This window comes from Lutra lutra, chromosome 5, assembly GCF_902655055.1.
Source record: "Lutra lutra chromosome 5, mLutLut1.2, whole genome shotgun sequence".
Classification (NCBI taxonomy): Eukaryota; Metazoa; Chordata; class Mammalia; order Carnivora; family Mustelidae; genus Lutra; species Lutra lutra.
This window is the reverse complement of record NC_062282.1, coordinates 42,561,176-42,580,623: the sequence shown is the minus strand read 5'-3', so window position 1 is coordinate 42,580,623 and position 19,448 is coordinate 42,561,176. Positions and strand designations below refer to the sequence as shown.

Sequence of the window (19,448 nt, the reverse complement as noted above, 5' to 3'; positions counted from 1 at the left end):
TCAGGGGATAGCCAGAAAACCAGCTCCCCTGACCCTCATTCTTGACTCCCACACCTGGCAGATCCCACGATGGGCTTTCTCCCGGTTGACCCCGAGGAACTATTCATTTTCCTCACGGAAATAACTGAGATCACAATTCCGTGCCGAGTGACGGATCCGAAGCTGGTGGTGACACTGCATGAGAAGAAAGTGGATATCCCACTACCCATCCCCTACGACCACCAACGTGGCTTCTCTGGTACATTCGAGGATAAGACCTATGTCTGCAAAACCACCATCGGGGACAGGGAAGTGGATTCTGAAGCCTACTATGTCTACAGCCTCCAGGGTAAGCCCCCTTTCTGACCTGATGTTCAGCAGAGGCAAGTACGGCCCTCTGCAGGTGTAGGGCCCTTTCCAGCTTACGAAGTTGGCAATTCCTGTTTTCACCACATTCTCACTGTAGTCTCGGAAGGCAGGTAGTGTTTCCCCATTTTACGGGTGAGAAGCCTGAAACTCAGGGGAGGGAGTGTGCCCAAGGTCATGGGGAGGGTGGGTGGCAGGGCTGGGCTGCACACTGTGGTGGGCAAAGGCACAGGACTCGGAGCTGGTTGGGTTTGAGTCCTAGCTGTGCACTTCCCATACGAGCGAGTTTGCACCAGGTACCTAATCTCTCTGAGTCTGCTTCGTCCTCCGGAAAATGAGGACCACAATGATGGCCCACCTGGTGGGATTATTGGGAGGATTAAAGACAGAGACTCCCTGGTGCACGGTTTGTGCTCCATACCTTTCTCTGGTACTTAGATGCCCAGAGAATACACTGATTCAAGATTCTAGAATGTCGGATCCATGAGGACAGGAATTTTGTCTGTTGTGTTTATTGCTAAAGTCCCAGTGCCCAGCATAGTACTTGGTGTACAGAACATAGTTAACAAATATTTGTTGAATTAATGGATCTTCTGCATGAGTCATCCCTTCCATCTCTGAACCCCCACCCTCTCCCCAAGCCGCAGGGCTGGTGTGATGGCTGGTGGTGACTTCCTTGGCCCTAAACTCATCTCTCTCCACTAGTGTCATCCATCAACGTCTCCGTGAATGCAGTTCAGACTGTGGTCCGTCAGGGCGAGAACATCACCATCATGTGCATCGTGACCGGAAACGAGGTGGTCAACTTTGAATGGACCTACCCACGCATGGAGGTAGTGCTGGGCTGGGGGGTTGGAGGAACGGCCAGGGAAGGATGGGTATCTTGCCTTGTAGCCTAACTTCTTGGATTCTGCCTGATGGGGGGGCTTCCCCCACCTGTCCCTACAGAGTGGGCGGCTGGTGGAGCCAGTGACTGACTTCCTCTTCAATATACCCTCGCACATACGCTCCATCCTGCACATCCCTGCTGCTGAGCTTGGCGATTCAGGGACCTACATTTGCAATGTATCAGAAAGTGTGAATGAGCATCGGGATGAAAAGTCCATCAATGTCACTGTGGTTGGTGCGTGCCCTGGGGCTCAGCCCCGACCCTCCTTCTGAGCTGGACCTAGACCCTATCATGGCCCCAGGGTCCTGTCAGCCGCATTCCAGTACAGCTCTAGCTTCAGTACCAACCAATGCCCATTTCCAGGATAAACCAACACGCAGTGTCGGCCCCAAATCCAACTCTATTCCCAGCGTGGACTTTCTGCCTAGCCAGAACCTCGGGCCCAACCCGATTTCTAAACCCACCCCCAGGTCGCCCCATCCTCAAATTCAACCATGTTGCAGCTCACCTCAGCCACAATCCTGAGCCAGAATACGCTCAGTGAGAACAACAACTCCAGTCCCAATCTCAAACCCGGTCCCCAAATCAATATCAGCCCCCAGTTTGGGCCCTGGTCCAGGCTCAGTCCCGACTTTAACCCCAGATCCCGTACCTGGCTCATTGGTTCAGGTCCTGAAGCCTGAAGCCTAGAAGGCCGGGCTCATTTGCTTTCGGTGGATGCCCTGCCTCCGGGAGCCCCGCCCCCAGGAGGCGCTGTCCTATTGGTAGCCGGGCCGGGCCCCACCCCTGGGGCCCCGCCCCTGACGGCCGCCCCTTGCAGAGAGTGGCTACGTGCGGCTGCTGGGAGAGCTGGACGCCGTACAATTCGCGGAGCTGCACCGCAGCCGGACTCTGCAGGTCGTGTTCGAGGCCTACCCGCCGCCCACTGTCATGTGGTTCAAGGACAACCGCACGCTAGGCGACTCCAGCGCTGGCGAGATCTCCCTGTCCACACGCAACGTGTCTGAGACCCGGTGAGCAGCAGCCCACCCGCTCCATTCTTGACGTTATTCTCTGCAGCTGCCCGGCAGCTCACAGCCTTCAGCCACGAGACACACCTACAGACACTTTTCCTGAGAGCCCACTACGTGCAAGGCGCCGTACCAGGCACTGGGGAGGCTGCAGAGCTCCAAGTACACTATTCCAGCCCTCCTAGAGTCTCCTGTCTAGAGGGGGAAACAGACGCGGGTCAGATGATCACCCAGATGTTCAGTTGTCCTTGTGATGGGTGGGGCCAGCTGGGAGCAGCTGAGGAGAAGAAGGCCAGATGATCACGGAGGAGGGTGCCAGACGGGCCATGACCACCCATGCATGGATGTTGGCCCGGAGGCAGGAGGCGAGCAGGCCGACAATGAGGGGACATCTGTGTGGATAAAGCCCTGTCAGGCCTTTCTGCAGGAGTGAGATGTGGAGGGGGAGGGAAGGGGCCCTTGCCCCACCTTCTTCACCCCTCCCCAACCCCCCTCTGAGCTCTGTGGAGCCAGCTGCCGATGGGTGGGGGATTCAGGAGACTGGCAGCGTGAGTCCCGTCTGCTAGCAACACCTGTGTGATGTTGGGAAGGCCCTGCCCCTCCCTGGGCCTGGTTTCTCAGGTCCATCCAAGGAGGGCTGGGTGGGGGGACTGTGGGAGATCTTCCAGCGACGGCAGCTGGGCCTGTCGTGCTCCACAGGTACGTGTCGGAACTGACGCTGGTGCGGGTGAAGGTGGCGGAGGCTGGCTGCTACACCGTGCGGGTCTTCCATGAGGACGCGGAGGCCCAGCTCTCCTTCCAGCTGCAGGTCAACGGTAAGGAGCCCTGCACCCTGCCTCCCTGCACACCCCCCCCCCCCACCGCTTCCCTCTCCCTTCCTACCTTGTCCACCCACCCACAGGAGGAGAAGGAGCAGGAGAGGGAGCAGAGGACTCAGGAGGCTGGCCTCCAGGCCGAGCTCCAACATTTCCGCTCCTCTGTGAACTCAGCATGTCTCCTCCTTGGGCCTCAAGCTGTACACGGAGGCCCCTGGGCTACACTGGTGTCCCTAACAACTCAGGCCTTCATGTGCCAGTCCCAGTGATTCTCACATGCCCTCATACTGGACTACTACTTAGGTATTCACTGAGCAACAACAACGTACCAGTCTGGTCAAGGTTCTTGAGGCCCTGCCTTTGTGCTTCTTGTCTCCTGCTAGGGGAGGACAAGCACTCCACAGTAGGGCAGAGAACCAGCAAATGACACAGAAGGTTAGAAGGTAACTAGTGCCATCGAAGGAGGAGAAAAGCTGGGTAGGGAGGACCAAGGGTTCAGGGTGCATGGGACAGTGAGGGTTGCGATTTTGAGCGGCCTGATCAAGTTTGCCTCAAGGAGGCGACATTTGTGTGAAGACTTAAAGAACGTGAGGACGTTCACCAGGGGGTTCTGGGGGGCAAGGGCCCGCCAGGCAGTGGCAAGGCAGGACAACAGCAGAAAGCTGGTGTGGCAGGAACTGAGAAGGGGGAGAGTGGTGGGAGATGAGGTCAGAGCTGAGACCTGGTCGTGGGGTGTAGGGGGTCACAGATTGCGTGGGTTCCCTCGGGCCCTTGTATGGACTTTGGCTTTTACTGTGACGGAGATGACAGAGCCACGGCAGGGTTTTGAGCAGGGGAATGACACACGAATGACTTACTGTTTTGTCAATTGACTTTCTAAAAATAAATGTATTTTGAAAGAGAATTTAACCTCTCAATTGTAGATGGAAAATCAGCATCACATGTCATAAATATAAAGCAACCACTAAAATAAACTCTGGGAAAACAAAGCGATGCTATTAAATTCTAGCTTCGTGCTCTCCTGCTCTCGCTTTCCCAGGGCTTTCTCTGACCCTCAGACCTGCTCTGTCTTTGTTAAAAGGGCAGATTAGCGAGTCTCAGAGAGGTGTTAGAGACAGACAGGCACCCTACTGAGGCTTTCCCTTTGAAGTGCCCAGAAGGGGAACCTGTCAGTTTTCACACGGGGATTCCTGGTATTTGATGTTCACCTGCAGCCTGAGGCTCCCCTCCCACCCCCCAACCCCCATACCCTGGGCCACATCCTCCTGGAGGACCTTTCTCACAGTCTCCTTCTTGACCTCCCCACCTCCTGGCCTCCTGCCCTCGCCACATAGTGCCTGTCCGTGTGCTGGAGCTGAGTGAAAGCCACCCTGCCAGCGGGGAGCAGACGGTCCGCTGTCGTGGTCGCGGCATGCCCCAGCCGCACCTCACTTGGTCTACCTGCAGCGACCTCAAAAGGTGAGCAGACCCCTGGCCTCCATCTCCCAGAGTAACCACAGCGGCCTGGAAGGACCCAGTGAAGGTTATCTCCTCCAGCCCCTTATCTGGGCACCAAGTTCCAGGCTAGAGCCCCGTTCTAGAAGATGTGGCTTCTTGGAGATGCTCTGCATGACCTCAATGTCCCATTTCCTTACCTTGACTCCGGCAATCAAATGAAGGGAGTGGATTTTGCGATCTTGGGCTCTCAGTTCTGGGTTCGGTGCGCCCCCTGCCGATCAGTCGACGGGGCACAGGAGGAATGAGCTCAGGACCAGTCAAGGACTGGAAGCTGACCCGGCTGGCTTTCCTCAGCAGATGTCCGCGTGAGCTGCCGCCCATGCCGCTGGGGAACAGTTCGGAGGAGGAGAGCCAGCTGGAGACTAACGTGACATACTGGCCCGAGGACCAGGAGTTCGAGGTGGTGAGCACACTGCGCCTGCGACGTGTGGACCAACCGCTGTCTGTGCGCTGCACTCTGCACAACCTGCTGGGACACGACATGCAGGAGGTCACCGTGGTGCCGCATTGTGAGTCCTCTGGCCCCAGTGGCTCCTGGAGACCCTCCACCCCCACCTCCACCCTGCCATCCTTGGAGCTGTGCCTGGGAGCCCAGCTGTGCCTTGGGGCCTTGCCAAGCCCACCAGCGTGCGCCCTTATGCACTTATGCAACAAAGCAGGACTGGCACACGTGTGTACACCCATGAGTATACGTGTCTAGACCATGGCTGGGTGTACGCATGTTCTATGTGCATCCTAAGCCATGAGCAGGAGCAGGCCTGACCCTTGGACACAGGGCAGACCCTTCCAGTGTAGATTTGTAAACCACATCATAAAGACTGCCCAAGCCCCAGATACACGTGTCAGGCTGGAGTGTATGTCTACAGGCTTGTGCACAAGCACGCATGATGCCTGCCTTTGGGGGACTACACCGAGTGCATGCATAAAGCCATGGATATGGCTATGCCCAATCCCCAGACGTGTATATAAACCCACAGGGGTGTGTCTGTATGCGTGTATGTGCAGATGCACGATCCCCACACAAGGGTGTGGATAGTGCATGTGTAATTCCTGTGCATGTGTGCAAACTGGCACAGAGCGTGGAGCGGCAGCACCCCCTCCCCCACGAAAGCATGCAGACGCAGCCTCTGCACCCAGATGCCTGCTGTCCCATGCGTGTCTGTGAGCAGGTTCACACACACACAAAGGCACAACTCTTGTCCATGGGAATAGTGTCAGCCAGCGCCTGGGTGCCCATGCTACCTGCCGGTCCCTGGGCGTGCGTTTCCCCTTGCGCTGGTCTCTATTTGTTCACTCGTTTCCTCTTTCTCCCTGGAGAAGGCCTAGCCCCTCTACACTTCTAGTGCCCTCAGTCCAGAGAGAAGGCAGCCAAGGAACTAGGCAATCCCACTGCAGGGGGCAGTACTTTGTGGGGGCCAGGGAGCCTAGAGGGAGGAGGGGCTCTGTGTCCAGCTGGGGGATTCAGGAAAGTGTCCTGGAAAAAGAAATCTTTAGGTCAAAACCTGAAAGATACCTGGAAGTTAGGCTGGTAAGGAATGGGGTTCGAGTCAAAGGGAATGGCTTTTGCAAGAGCCCAGAGGCAAAGTGGGATCAGAGAACTCAAAGGCATTCAGCGTGGCTTGAGCCCAGAGTATGTGTGTGTTTAGGGGCTGGAGCAGGGAGATAACAAGAGAAAGGGAAAGGACTGGTAAAGGAGGGGCTCGAGTTAGGCAGAAGCCGGGGCAAACAGAGCTTTGAAGGCTGTGGGAGGTGTTGGCAGGTTGGTCTGGCACACACACACGAGCCTCTCTGTGCACAGAGCTGTCCCCAGCCTGCCCTGTGATGGGACAGGTGGGGTTTTCATCCCTTACCTCACTCCCACTCCCACGCATGTGCACGTACCCCTGAGCTGGTGGGCGCCTGCAGACCAGCCCAGAGCAAGACAGAAGTAAAGCTTTTGTGTACTGCCCGAGGGGAAAGCCACGTGCTAACCCACAGGGAAACTACCATGGCAAGACCAAGCCTCTTCTTTTTATTCAGATTGCTCCTTAGAAGATTCAGACTTCCTTCCCATGCCTGGGATGTGTGACCTTGTGGGGAGAGGGAGGAGAAGAGTGATGTTGGTCTGGGACCCTGAGGAGGAGGGACAGGGCCTCCAGGGGCGCTGAGAGGGCCAAGTATGGGACAGAAGAAGAGGGAACAAGTTTGTGGGGGACCCTATGGGTGGCCAGTGGGGCAGGGTAGGGGAGGTGAGGGTCTGGCCAGAGTGGATGCAGAGGGAGGGGAAGAGAATGGGAAATTGTACAGCAAAGAGGCCGAGGCATTAGGGAGGAGACTTGGGGCTTGGGGGCCCTGAGTTAGCCCCACTTGGTTACCCCTGTTCCCTGGGGGATGTAACTTATAACTGTCATCACTACCCCGACACTGCTGGGGACTCCGGGTGAAACAGGGGAGGAAATGGTCTGGATTCATCAGGCTCTGGGAGCTCAGTCAGGCTCTGTCCTAGCTGTGACAGCCCTGGCAAAGGCATGGATTCAGAGGCGAGGTGAGCCCAGTCGTCAGGAGCTGGTATCCGGTCTGGGGCCATGGCAGACAGGCCAGACTGAGCCCAGCAAGGGCTGAAGGCATATGGGAGCCCAGAGGGAGCTGAGTGCCATTGTTACTGAGGGGTGTGGGTTCTTACAGGCAGCACACAAAAGCTTTACTTCTGTCTTGCTCTGGGCTGGTCTGCAGGCGCCCACCAGCTCAGGGGTACGTGCGCATGCGTGGGAGTGGGAGTGAGGTAAGGGATGAAAACCCCCACCTGTCCCACCACGGGGCAGTCTGACGTCACAGGCCATGGCTGGTGGAGGTCAGGACAGGCAGAGAGGATTTGCTGGACCAGCAGTGGGGACACGGGAGGACTGCCAGGGAGCTACCAAGCTCCCCGTTTGCTTATGGCTGGCTCTTGTCTCTGCCTGCAGCTCTGCCCTTCAAGGTGGTGGTGATCTCGGCCATTCTGGCCTTGGTGGTCCTCACAGTCATCTCCCTCATCATCCTTATCATGCTGTGGCAGAAGGTAAGCTCCCCCCCTTGCCTGGTGGGTGCACATGGGCACACTATTCTTTCTACACGGAGCCCCAGCTGCCCTTGAATGTTGCCGGATCTGGTCATGGCCCAGCCTGGCACAGAGCGCTGGGGTAAAACGATGGAGAGCTGCCTCTACCCCCAGCAGCAAGGGCCATCTTGGGACTGGTCCAGGCCAGCCAGAGTCCCTTGCCATTGGTGTGCCTTCCTGGGTGTTGCCTGGACCTCAGCCCTGCCCCTCCCAGCCGCAGGGCAAGGCACTTTCTGGGTGGACTACATGAGTCCCAGGATTCTTCCAGCTCTCACCTCCAGAGGCTCCCAGGCTTCTACTGAAATGCATTCTAATCCTACTAACGTGTCATTTCAATGTTCTGTTCCGAGGCTTCACCATTCTGCAATCCCAATGTTTTAAGATTCTTGAGTTAGGATTGCAGCACCCATGATTTTATCATTTTAAGAGCCCAATCCTGTGATTCCCACATCCTATGATTTCAACATCGTGTGCTTCCATCTTTCTGAGATTCCCACTGCAAATGACCCAGCTTGGAGAACGGGCTGTCCACATCTAGCCGAATGCTCCTAGCTTGTGTCACTTCCTAGGACTGTCTGCCCCGCTACTTCCATCTGGGAAGCAGCTAGGGCTCTGGGAGAAGCTGGCAAGGAGGTCCTGATGAGCCAGGCCCTGGGCTATTAGCTTCTCCTCAACTAGCACCAAGCTGAGGCCTCTTGGCACCTGTTCTCACTGAGCCCGTGAACCTGAGCCTTATCAATAACTTGCTGTGTGACTTCAAATAGGCCTCTGTCCCTCTCTGGGCCTCAGGGTCTCCTGCTCCATCTGCCCCATAAGGGGCCATGGGCGGGTGGGCCTCAAAGCCCAGATCTCCTCTGATGAGCTATCCCTGGTGCTGGTCTTGCAGAAGCCACGTTACGAGATCCGGTGGAAGGTGATTGAATCCGTGAGTTCCGACGGCCATGAGTACATCTATGTAGATCCTATGCAGCTGCCGTATGACTCCACCTGGGAGCTGCCAAGGGACCAGCTTGTGCTCGGTCAGTCCAGAGCACTTTCGAGGGCAGTCTGGGCACTTTCGGAGGGTGGCAAGACTGTCTGAGGTCTTGCCTTCTCGGGCCCTCAGTGCCCCTCTCCATACAATGGGGCAAGGTGATACCCCAGGGAGGGTTCAGCACTGCGGTCCTGTGATCCCATGACTATGTGAGATCGGACCTCTTGTGGGCAAGAGGGGAAGTAGGAATTGAGGACAGGCTGCATGTCAGGCCCGTGCTTAGTCTAGCTGGGAAGGCCAAGGTGTGCAGAGGAGCTGAACTCCCTTTGGGGATGGGAGGAAGGCTTCCATGGACTAAAGATGGACCAGAAAGCCGGCAGGACTTAGATGAGACATCAGGAAGGGCTGCAAAGCACTGTGGGAGACTCCTAGAGGGGAACACCTTACGTCCCGGTTGGCTGTTCCGAGAGAACAGGGTACGTGGTTCCGTGTTGGGCCAGGAGCTAAGGGATTGTCTCTACCCCAGGACGCACCCTGGGCTCTGGGGCCTTTGGGCAGGTGGTGGAGGCCACGGCTCACGGCCTGAGCCACTCGCAGGCCACGATGAAAGTGGCAGTCAAGATGCTGAAATGTGAGTCCTGGGAGCCTGCCCCTCCCTCACATCTGGGCCCCCACGTGTCCCCTGCCCCCGGCCCCACACAGTCAGGCACTCGCCGGCTGTCATTTGCTGGATGCAAGCAGTACAGTCACCTGTGGGCCAGCACCACTGTAAGCTCTGCTTTGGCCAAGAATCTTCCTCACCCTGCCCCCCACTCCTGGCACCTCCTTCTCTCCCTGACCTTCCTCCCACCCTCTTTCTCCTCCCCCTACTCGTGGGTCCTCACTGCCCCTAGGCCATCTGGGTCTTACAGTAGGGTATGGAGCAGAACAGCCTCCTTGGGGCCTCAGGGACAGGGCAGGCCTGAGGCCCCATCTCCCTCCTCAGCCACAGCCCGCAGCAGCGAGAAGCAGGCCCTCATGTCAGAGCTGAAGATCATGAGTCACCTCGGGCCCCATCTGAACGTGGTCAACTTGCTGGGGGCCTGCACCAAAGGAGGTACCAAAACCACTCCCCCAGAGGGCTCCAGAAAACGCCAGCTGCCCAAGCCTGGCCCCTCCCCGCCCCCTCCTCAGTCCAGGGATGACAGGACACTCCAGCTGGAGGGTCTGTACCTGCCCTGTCCAGTGCCCTCATTTCACAGACCCAGATGGGGGCAGGACTCACAAACCCACAGAATCACATCACCTTCAAGGCCTGAGGACTTGGCCGTTTGCAAACCCAGGGGTCCTCTGACTCTTTAAAATTTTCTCAATACATTCCACAAACTCCTAAGTCCTGGCCCCTGTGAGGTGAGTTCTGTCCCTACCCTCGGAGAACACCAGCAGGCTGACTGGGAGCTGCTTTCATTCAGATCATAGAATGAAGTCTCCCCAGCCCGTGTGTTTATTTGAAGCTCTGACTACAAGTTAGGCCATTAAAAAAAAAAAAAAAAAAAAAAAAAAAGAAGTATTATCACTGTTTGCATCTGCTTATTGTGAGATCTGGGATTTTCCTCAGTATTATGCAACCAAAATAAAATACAGAAGTGAGCTGCACACAGAAGTCAATTTATGTCCACAAGTTCACCCATTTAAAATGTCTGTCTTCATCAATATCATCAAGTTCCCACTGACGGGCTTCAAGTAAATGGACTGTATTTGGGTTGAAACAGTAACCTGATAAGAAATAGTTGCCTTTCTTTGCTCTATATCCTGGGCTCCAGCATCCACCGTCATTTGAAAACCTGTGGGTGACATCTACCACCCTGTCCTTGCTCTGTGCCAGGCCCGGGGCCGAGCTGACAAAGCCATTATCTTATGAGTGCTCAGGGAGGTGGCTAGGGTTAGCCCCATTTAACAGATGGGGAAAGTAAAGCTCGGTGAGAATAAGTATCTCCCTCCTGGTCACAGAAGCCGGAAAAGAACCAGGGTTAGCCCGGTGCCAAAGCCTCTTGGCCATCCTACGAAACTGCCTTTCCAAGCTGCAGCCCGGCGTTAGACCCCAGGCCCTGACAGCAGGTCTGAGCCCGGGGGCTGTGCCTGAGCCTGTGCCCCCACAGGACCCATCTACATCATCACTGAGTACTGCCGCTACGGGGACCTCGTAGACTACCTGCACCGCAACAAGCACACTTTCCTGCAGCGCTGCTCCGACAAGCGCCGCCCGCCCAGCGCCGAGCTCTACAGCAACACCCTGCCCGTCGGGCTCCCGCTGCCCAGGTACCACAGGAGGCTTCAGGGAGCCCTCGGGGCACCTGCTCACTCCCTCCCTGTCCAGGATGGAAGCTGAGGCCAGGGTGGGCAGAGACGGTTTAGGAGCTGGGGTGTCGGTCTGTCACCGAAAGACAGGAAGACTCAGCCCTGCCCACCCCCTCCCCACCCGCACTGGATCAATTTCCGTCTAGTCCTTGGGCCACCTCTAAAGACATGTGGCCCCCTAGCTCTCCGGGGAGCTGGCACTGTAGGCAGAGGCATTAGGATGACTCCTTGCCCACTCTGGGCTGTGGCTGGGCCCTCACAGGGCATCACAGCTGGATGGAGACCCCCGGAAAGGCACCGTGCTACCTGCCCTTCCTCTGACCCTTGCACTCGAGTGCTGTGATCACGCCTAGGCGTGAGCTCCCCGGGGACACGCACGGGGTCTTATGTCATCCCAGCACCCCGCTGCCCAGCTTAGGACCCCATGGGCTCGGGGGAAGGGCTCCCTGCATGGCCATTCAAGTGGTGACAGACTGGAGGAAGATGAGTGGTGGAGGGAGAGAGGAAACCCATGAGTGACAGGGCCTTGTGGGGCCTCGGAGCGAAGAGGGGTGGGAAGGGAAGCAAAAGAAAAGCCCCATGGCCCTTCCTCCTGTGACATTCCTCTCTCCCCCAGCCATGTGTCTCTGCCCGGGGAGAGCGACGGTGGCTACATGGACATGAGCAAAGATGAGTCGGTAGACTACGTGCCCATGTTGGACATGAAAGGAGGCGTCAAATATGCAGACATTGAGTCCTCTAGCTACATGGCCCCTTATGACAACTACGTCCCCACCGGTGGGTCCTCACCTCAGCACAGCCCCCACCCCTGCAGTCGTGCATTCCTATCAGAGCCTTTCATATGCCCAGGCTCGCAACAACAGGGGGAGGAAGGTGGTTTGTCCCCATTTCAAAGATGCGGAAACTGAGGTTAGCCACCTGCACACAGCTGCTCTTTGAGGGAGCCCCAGAGTGAACCTCTGTTTCTGGATCCAGAGCGGGAAGAGTTGGGGTGGAGGGAGTTCTGGGCCTCCTGGGGCATGGGCACAGAGGAGGGCCCAAGCTCCCGGGCTGACCCAGGGTCCCTGAGAAGCAGGCAGGTCAGGCTGAGCAAAGGTGGCCTGCGGCTAACGTCAAAGGCTTTTCTGGCCCATGAAAGCACACTGATGAGGTAGGAGAGGTTTGCTTTAGATATTTGGAAATTGTCTTCCTTTTTTGGAGGACTTAGAGGATCAGTAGCTACCTGTATCAGAGAGTTGGCCTCTGTGAGCAAAAGGGCAGGGGTCCTGTGGGCCATGTAGAGACCCACGGTGGTAGGTGAACTTCTGTTCTCCCCTAGCTCCTGAGCGGACCTGCCGGGCCACTCTGATCAACGAGTCCCCAGTGCTTAGCTACACGGATCTTGTGGGCTTCAGCTACCAGGTGGCCAATGGCATGGAGTTCCTGGCCTCTAAGAACGTACGTGTGGTCACTGTGGGGAGGTGGGCCACCCAGCTGGCCAGGGTCCTCCAAGTACAAAGCTCTGTATGGCAGCTGTGTCCCCTGTGGTGGGTGAGGACAGTGAACGCCCTCACTGGGTGGCTCCCCTCACCTGTGTGGCGATACATTTTTCCCCAAGCCCTTGGCGGGGAGGTCTTTCTCCACAGCTGCCGCCAAGGCCTCAGCTCCCATCTCCCCCAACCTAGTGTGTCCACCGAGATCTGGCAGCCAGAAATGTGCTCATCTGTGAGGGCAAGCTGGTCAAGATCTGTGACTTCGGCCTGGCTCGTGACATCATGCGAGACTCGAACTATATCTCCAAAGGCAGCGTAAGTACCATGTGCCTCTGACCCTGGGAGCAGGTTCTCTCCTGGTCAGCGTGGCTGTGGCACGTGGGAGATGAGGACTGAGTGCCTCATGACCTGCCCTGTCCAGCGGTGTGTGTGCAGGCCGCTAGCCATGTGTGCAGGCCCAGGAAGGGAAGCCACCAGCTGTGCATGGGGTGGGGGGTGGGGGAGTGGAGTGCTAAGGTTGTGAGGTGAGCCCAGGGCTCAGCGTCACCAGTCATGAGGGGGTGGGGGGGGCAAGGGAAGCGTGGAAAGGGAGCAGATCAAATGTGTATTTGGTTAAAATGTGACCATCCTGTCAGCCACTCATGTTCCCACTTTCCACAAGAGGACAGTGAATCCCAGAGCTGGAGGGACTCTAGACCGCAGAGATCGAAGGTGGCCGGGTCAGAGCAGGGGGTTCCTTGGCTTCTCTCTGGCTCTCCTGCTCTCTACCAAGTCGTCCAGGGGCCTCTACTGGGGTCAGGAAGAGGGACCTCAGACCTGGGGCTCTTGCTCAGGGATGGGACTGCCATGTTACCAGCTGTGGGTAAAGAAACTTGGCCTTCCGGTACCCTGGCCAGTACTGGGATGCCTGTGGGATCTGCATGCCTGCAGAGGTGGGCTCTCTGGGCCCAGGAGTCAGGTGCTGGGGGGGAACTGCCAGGTGTGGAGTGGGCCCTGGCCCTCCTTATACTTAGTGCCGTGCTGCCCTCCCCCAGACCTTCCTGCCTCTGAAGTGGATGGCCCCCGAGAGCATCTTCAACAGTCTCTATACCACCCTGAGCGACGTGTGGTCCTTTGGGATCCTACTCTGGGAGATCTTCACCCTGGGTATGCTTCCCTGGCCCCCAGCTGCCAGGGGCACAGCCCCTACCCTGCCCCCGTGTACCTCCAGCCTGGTGGGGCTGTGGGACTGGCTCTGGTGCAAGTTACGGTTCTCTCGGCTGCTTTCTCACAGCTACAAAACCTTGGCAAATCCCTTGTCCTCTCTGGGTCTCTTTACTTCCCCAGCCGATTATGGATGGGTTTGGAAGTGACATCAAAAAGCCTAGATGATTCTGGTTTCTCTGGTTCTCTGATTCTGGGGAGGGTTGCCGTCTCTGTCCAGAGCCTCTAAAGGGGGCTCACGAGTCTCAATGCCAAGGCCATTATACCGTTTGTCCATTCTAGGGCTGGTGTGCTTCTCTCTGCCACTCTTCCAGCACCTCTGAGCCGGTGTGTCTCTCGTCTCTGCTCCCTGCAGGTGGCACCCCGTACCCAGAGCTGCCCATGAACGAGCAGTTCTATAATGCCATCAAGCGGGGGTACCGCATGGCCCAGCCTGCCCATGCCTCCGATGAGATGTGAGTGGAGACTTTGTGAGGATTTTTTTGGGCGCAGACAATAGTTATCCAATTTAACTTGCTTAAGGCAAAAATAGATTCGTTCAGAGATCTAGAAAAACCTCCGCATAGCTGGATCTAGGTGTTCAGAGGCTGTCCTCAGGAATCTGGTTCTACCCGGGTCTGCTTTCCTTCGTGCTGGCCACATTTTAAGGCCAGATGGCTACCTGCTCACTGCTTTCACCATAGTTCGGGTGGAAGGCCCCAAGCTGACCGTCCAGGGCTCAGCTGGGGTCACGTGCCCATCCAGAGCCAGCCATTGAGTTGAGAGCCATGCAAACTCCGACCAGCCAGACCTGGGCCACGTGCTCACCTATGCGGTCGACCCCACGGAACTTGCCAGTGGGGGGAGGGCCTGCTAAGGGACCGGAAAAGCAATCCCTCTCCACCTGTCCTCCCCAACTCCCTTCATTGCTCACCTGGTTCCGGGAGGCTGCAGAGCCGGAGCCAAAGACTCTGACCCCCTCTGTGCCTCTCCCCAGTTACGAGATCATGCAGAAGTGCTGGGAAGAGAAGTTTGAGATCCGGCCTCCTTTCTCCCAGCTGGTGCTGCTTCTTGAGAGGCTGCTGGGCGAGGGGTACAAGAAGGTATGTTGAGGGGCACCTGGGTGGCTCAGTGGGTTAAAGCCTCTGCCTTCAGCTCAGGTCATGATCCCAGGGTCCTGGGATCGAGCCCCGCATCGGGCTCTCTGCTCAGTGGGGAGCCTGCTTCCCCCTCTCTCTCTGTCTGCCTCTCTGCCTACTTGTGATCTCTGTCTGTCAAATAAATTTAAAAAAAAAAAAAAAAAAAAAAAGAAGGTATGTTGAGGCAGCGAAACGGAGAGTTCTGGTCCAGAAGTCAGACACTGGGTACAAGGTTCTGAGTGTTGTGCTGGTATTTGAGGGACTGCCCTGTACGTTCTCGGGCTTCTCAGGCTTCATTTTCCCTGCTGGTACTAGTAAGGGATGGGCTGGGGTTGTGAGTTGAATTTATTTTAACAGCACAGCGTTTTTTGAAATGAAATCCTGCATGGAAGCCGCTGCTCACAGCCCCCTTCGTCCTGCATCCCTCCTCATGCCTTTGCACCCACGCACCAGGCCTGGGGCTCCCTCAGAAGTCTGAACAACCTTAGGCTGCGTATCCAATAAGGGCCTGAGCGCCCTGATGCTGCTTCTATTTCCTCTTCGGGCTCAGTTAAGGCAGAACCCGGCCTGTCCACCAGAGGGAGCTACAGGGAGGGGTGGTGCAGGCCTCTTTTCCCCTGACCCATTCCTAACCATGCTCCCACCCATGTTTAGTCACAGCTCAGCACCCAGTGAGATGATTGGGTTGTCACCACTTAGCAGTTAGGGAAGCTGAGGCCACAGTGAAGGAGGTTGAAGCAAGATGACAACCCACACCTGTCTGTTCTGAAGTAAGGGGAGTGTTAGGGTCACAGGCGCTAGTCTGCTGACTGTCCCCTCCCTAGGGGGCCCCCAAGCCCACCTGGTCTTGTGTAATGGCAGCTGGGATTGCAGCCAGCTGTGTGTGGCTCCGGACAATTCCCCTTCCTCTCCGAGCACCAGTTGCCCAATTCACACGAGGCAGGAGGGGCCAGGTCAGGGTCTCATGGTAGATGAACCCCACGGCATTTGTGGTCTGACCTTGCTGTTTCTCCGGTCCTCCCTCCCCATGGAGCAGAAGTACCAGCAGGTTGATGAGGAGTTTCTGAGGAGCGACCACCCGGCCGTCCTTCGGTCCCAAGCCCGTTTGCCTGGCTTCCATGGCCTCCGATCGCCCCTGGACACCAGCTCTGTCCTCTACACTGCTGTGCAGCCCAACGAGGGTGACAATGACTACATCATCCCCCTGCCTGACCCCAAACCCGAGGCTGCTGATGAGGGCCCACTGGAGAGTTCTCCTAGCCTTGCCAGGTAGCTGCTCTGGCCTGAGGCCCAAAGCAATAGTGTGTGTGTGTGTGTGTGTGTGTGTGTGTGTGTGTGTGTGTGTCTTCATGCCGCCAGGCTTGCCTTAGAAGTCCATTACCTGGGGTGAGTACTGATTCCTGCCAGTGAGCAGAAGGGAGGACTGAACTCATTTGGCTTCTGATGAGCTCAGGGGGAAAGGGCAGGCTGGTAAGAGACAGAATGTCTGGGACTTAATTGCAAGGTAGCAGTTTCCTGGAAAGTGGCCCCCACAGGCCTTGTCCCCGCTCCTCTTCCTAGGCCCTATCCAGGCCTTACGGAGAAATAGGAAGTCTAATCAGCATCCCCAGCACCTATGTACTGTTCTGGGGTCACTGCCAGCCCTGGCCTGGGCTCCCTTCTCCAGCACCACATCCCGAGGGCCCCTGGGAGCCTAGCTGTAGGAGGCTGTGGTTGTAGGAGGTCTGGTGCCCACAGGAGTTGAGGCCAGAATTCTGACTGGGAAGGAGATTCATGCTTTTCTTTTGCCTTGAGATGTGGTGAAGTTACAGTGGGTGGGGATTGCAGGAAGGCCTGGACTTCGGGTTCAGACAGGACCTTCCCTCAGCTGGAGAGGAGAGTCCCCCACAAGGCCAGACACCAGCCCCCCCCCCAAAACCAGATCCACTCTCTGGTGAAGTGGCAGCAGCCGCAGGCATGGTTCCAGCTCCAGCTGTGGCTCCAGCTGCTGTGAGGCCCGGCCAGGCCCTGTCTCCACCAGCCTCCATCTCTCCTTGGGCACTCGGAGCGCCAGGAGAACTAGAAAGCCCTCTCCGCCTTCCTTAGGAGCAAAGGTTGTGGGGCTACAGGCAGTCCATGTACAGAGGAACAAAGCTCAGAGCTCAGACAGCTTAAGGCGTGAACGCTGGCCTGTCCGGCGCCCTCGCACAAGCTGCCTCTACTCCCCAGGCCTCTGTTTCGTCCTCTCGAAGATGAAAACAGGAGCGCCCATCGACGTGATGCTTTGCTTAGTCCTGACAGGGATTGGATGACCTAAAGGGTGTGGGGTGTATGGCGCAGGCTCAAAGGCACAGAAAGCTCTGGGCCACTGCTGTTATCTTACTGTGGCCCCCGCCCGGCCCCCCACTCACCTGCCTTCTCCTCCTAGCTCCACCCTGAATGAAGTCAACACCTCCTCTACCATCTCCTGTGACAGCCCCCTGGAGCCCCAAGAGGAGCCGGAGCCCCAGCCCAAGCCCCCGGCGGAGCCGCAGCCCCCACTGGATCCAAGCTGCCCCGGGCCCCGGGCCGAGTCAGAGGACAGCTTCCTGTAGGGGGCTGGCCCCACCCTGCCCCACCCGAAGCTCCCCCTCTGCCTCCCAGCGCCCACCGCCTGCTGGGCTGGCCTCCCATCGGCTGTCACTTTCTAGAAAGCTCTTGCTCCTGGCCTGTGGCACCCCAGCCACTGGGGTGGGTTAGGAGGCAAGAAGGCTGCAGGGATCATGACCGGCCTCTGCCGCTGGGGGGGCCATGTGATGGGAGCCAGGGGTCTCCCGGGACACTTCGTTTCTCCATCTGTAGGATGGGAGCTCCGGGCCCGGTGACGCAGGATCTGGGCTTCTCGCCCTGGCTGACAGGTGGGGAGGCTGGAATCCCTAGAGATGCTCGGCGTTCAGGAGGCACAGATTAACGTTCTTCTGGTCGCACAGCTGCTCCTCCAGGAGCTGTAGCTCTCTCCTCGCACTTTCCTCCACCTGAGAGCTGGGGAAGGGACCCTGGCATCCCTGGCTCCTGACTGAGCAGGGGCCTGGCCTCGGACAGTGATGTTCATCAGGAAGCCACCTCTCCTTGATGCCAGTCTCCACTTTCCCAGGCCCGAGCTGGTCTGGGGCCATCCATGCTCCCTGCTGGGGGCTGAGCCAAGTTCAGGACACTCTGGCCCATAGCCCCTGTCCCGGGCACTTGGGGCATACCTCGTACAAGTGCCCGTGTCCATGTCTGCCTGGCCCCGTAAGTGCCGGGGTCTCCTTCCTTATCACCGCTCGTCTTACTCCACCCACCAGAGTCTCCAGGGTCAGGCGGGCCCCGCATCTGTGATGAGCGTGCAGATGTGCCAGTGAGGAATGTCCACAACCATGCATCAGGAGGCTCATCAGACTTGATGTGGGACCTTGGAGGAATCCCTCGCCCTCTCTGGGCCTGTCTGCCCTGTTGACAAATGAACAAGGTGGACTCGTTGACTTCTGGTGCCTGTGGCACTAACATTCTCAAATCTTCCAGGGGGTGGCACACTTGCCCAGAAGAAATAAAGCCAAACACTCCAAACTTCCATCCTAGGGGTCAGCTGGGGTCTGGGGAGATTCCAGACCATGCATCACACTCTGGGCACCAGGAACCGTGCCCCTTCCCCCAGACCTCCAGCAAGCCCCAAAGGGCCAGCTGCCTAGGCCTTGACTTGGAGTGACAGGCAGTGTCTTGGAAAGCCCCCAACAGCTGCCCCATGGGAGGACTTCGGGGCCCCTCTCAGACCCACCAGTGAGCCCTGGAGCCATCCTGAGCGAGGGAGGCAGAGAGGATCAGATCTGACCCCTTGTGCGGTCTGCCGTCCAGCCCCTGCTATCCACGTCTGTGCCACAGACATCGTGGACAGTGAGGGTTCCTGGGGGACCCCAGAGAGTACAAGAAGCCTTTCTAGGGAACCTGAGAGAGGTGCAAAAGGCGGGCATTTGGGGGGCTGCCTTCTCACCCAGCAGCTGCCTAGTTCCTGAGGGAGCACCCGTGGGGTACGGCTCACTCCCTGCCCAGGCCCGCTCACTGCACTCTCTCTGCCAACCACACCCCGGCTCAGTGGGCTTCGGGGGTGCCAGGGGAGTGAGGGTTGTGGCCAAGACCGCTGGCAGGAGGAGAGCCAGAAGGGGGCGGCAGCCCCCTCTGCCAGGCCAGGAGAGGGAGGGAGTTCTCACTACGGTACCAAAGATGTAATCACCTAGGTTTACAAGTATTTTTAGGACTCACATTAACTCACATTTATACAGCAGAAGTGCTATTTTATATGCCATCAAATTTTCCTATCTGTACTTTTTTTTTTTTTTTAAGAGAAAGATTTTAATATTAAACCTGGTGCTTCTCACTCATGGACTTCGTGGTCTCTCACGGGTTTAAGTCCCTGTGCCATGGAGATGGCAGGAGTGGAGTGGGGCAGATGGGGCTGAGCCCCAGCCAGTGTCCTCACACAGTGTCCTCTAGCTCGGAGTCTCAGTTCCATCTGTAAAATGGGGTTCGCACGCTCTTCCACCACTTGCTAGTGGCTGGACGGCCTGGGCCTTGGGCTGCGGCTTCCCAGGGTGTGAAATGGGAAGGCCCCCCGCCCCCCGGCTCCGCAGTGCTTGGCTCTGGGCTGGCCAGACCGTTCACAGGCTCCTGTAGAGAAGCCTGAGCCCCTCCTGTGGCCCCCCCCCCCGCCACACCATGTGC

General features: G+C 57.5%; 1 protein-coding gene across 3 annotated transcripts in view; it reads left to right on the top strand.

Annotated features, from left to right (window-relative positions):
• PDGFRB (platelet derived growth factor receptor beta) overlaps positions 1–19,108 on the top strand; it is a 37,100-nt gene extending 17,992 nt beyond the window's left edge. For 2 of the 3 annotated variants that reach the window (XM_047730130.1, XM_047730133.1), the window contains exons 4-23: positions 62–328; positions 1,051–1,178; positions 1,294–1,468; positions 2,055–2,247; positions 2,944–3,059; positions 4,394–4,517; positions 4,851–5,065; positions 7,499–7,593; positions 8,519–8,651; positions 9,132–9,236; positions 9,591–9,701; positions 10,744–10,903; positions 11,559–11,719; positions 12,261–12,379; positions 12,607–12,729; positions 13,449–13,560; positions 13,973–14,072; positions 14,594–14,699; positions 15,772–16,004; positions 17,143–19,108. In XM_047730130.1, the coding sequence (XP_047586086.1) occupies positions 62–328; positions 1,051–1,178; positions 1,294–1,468; positions 2,055–2,247; positions 2,944–3,059; positions 4,394–4,517; positions 4,851–5,065; positions 7,499–7,593; positions 8,519–8,651; positions 9,132–9,236; positions 9,591–9,701; positions 10,744–10,903; positions 11,559–11,719; positions 12,261–12,379; positions 12,607–12,729; positions 13,449–13,560; positions 13,973–14,072; positions 14,594–14,699; positions 15,772–16,004; positions 17,143–17,308 (2,942 nt within the window). In that variant the 3' untranslated portion in view covers positions 17,309–19,108. The remainder of the gene's footprint in view (positions 1–61; positions 329–1,050; positions 1,179–1,293; positions 1,469–2,054; positions 2,248–2,943; positions 3,060–4,393; positions 4,518–4,850; positions 5,066–7,498; positions 7,594–8,518; positions 8,652–9,131; positions 9,237–9,590; positions 9,702–10,743; positions 10,904–11,558; positions 11,720–12,260; positions 12,380–12,606; positions 12,730–13,448; positions 13,561–13,972; positions 14,073–14,593; positions 14,700–15,771; positions 16,005–17,142) is intronic. The other variant, XM_047730131.1, reaches the window with a different exon arrangement.
• The last annotated feature ends 340 nt before the right edge of the window (positions 19,109–19,448 follow it).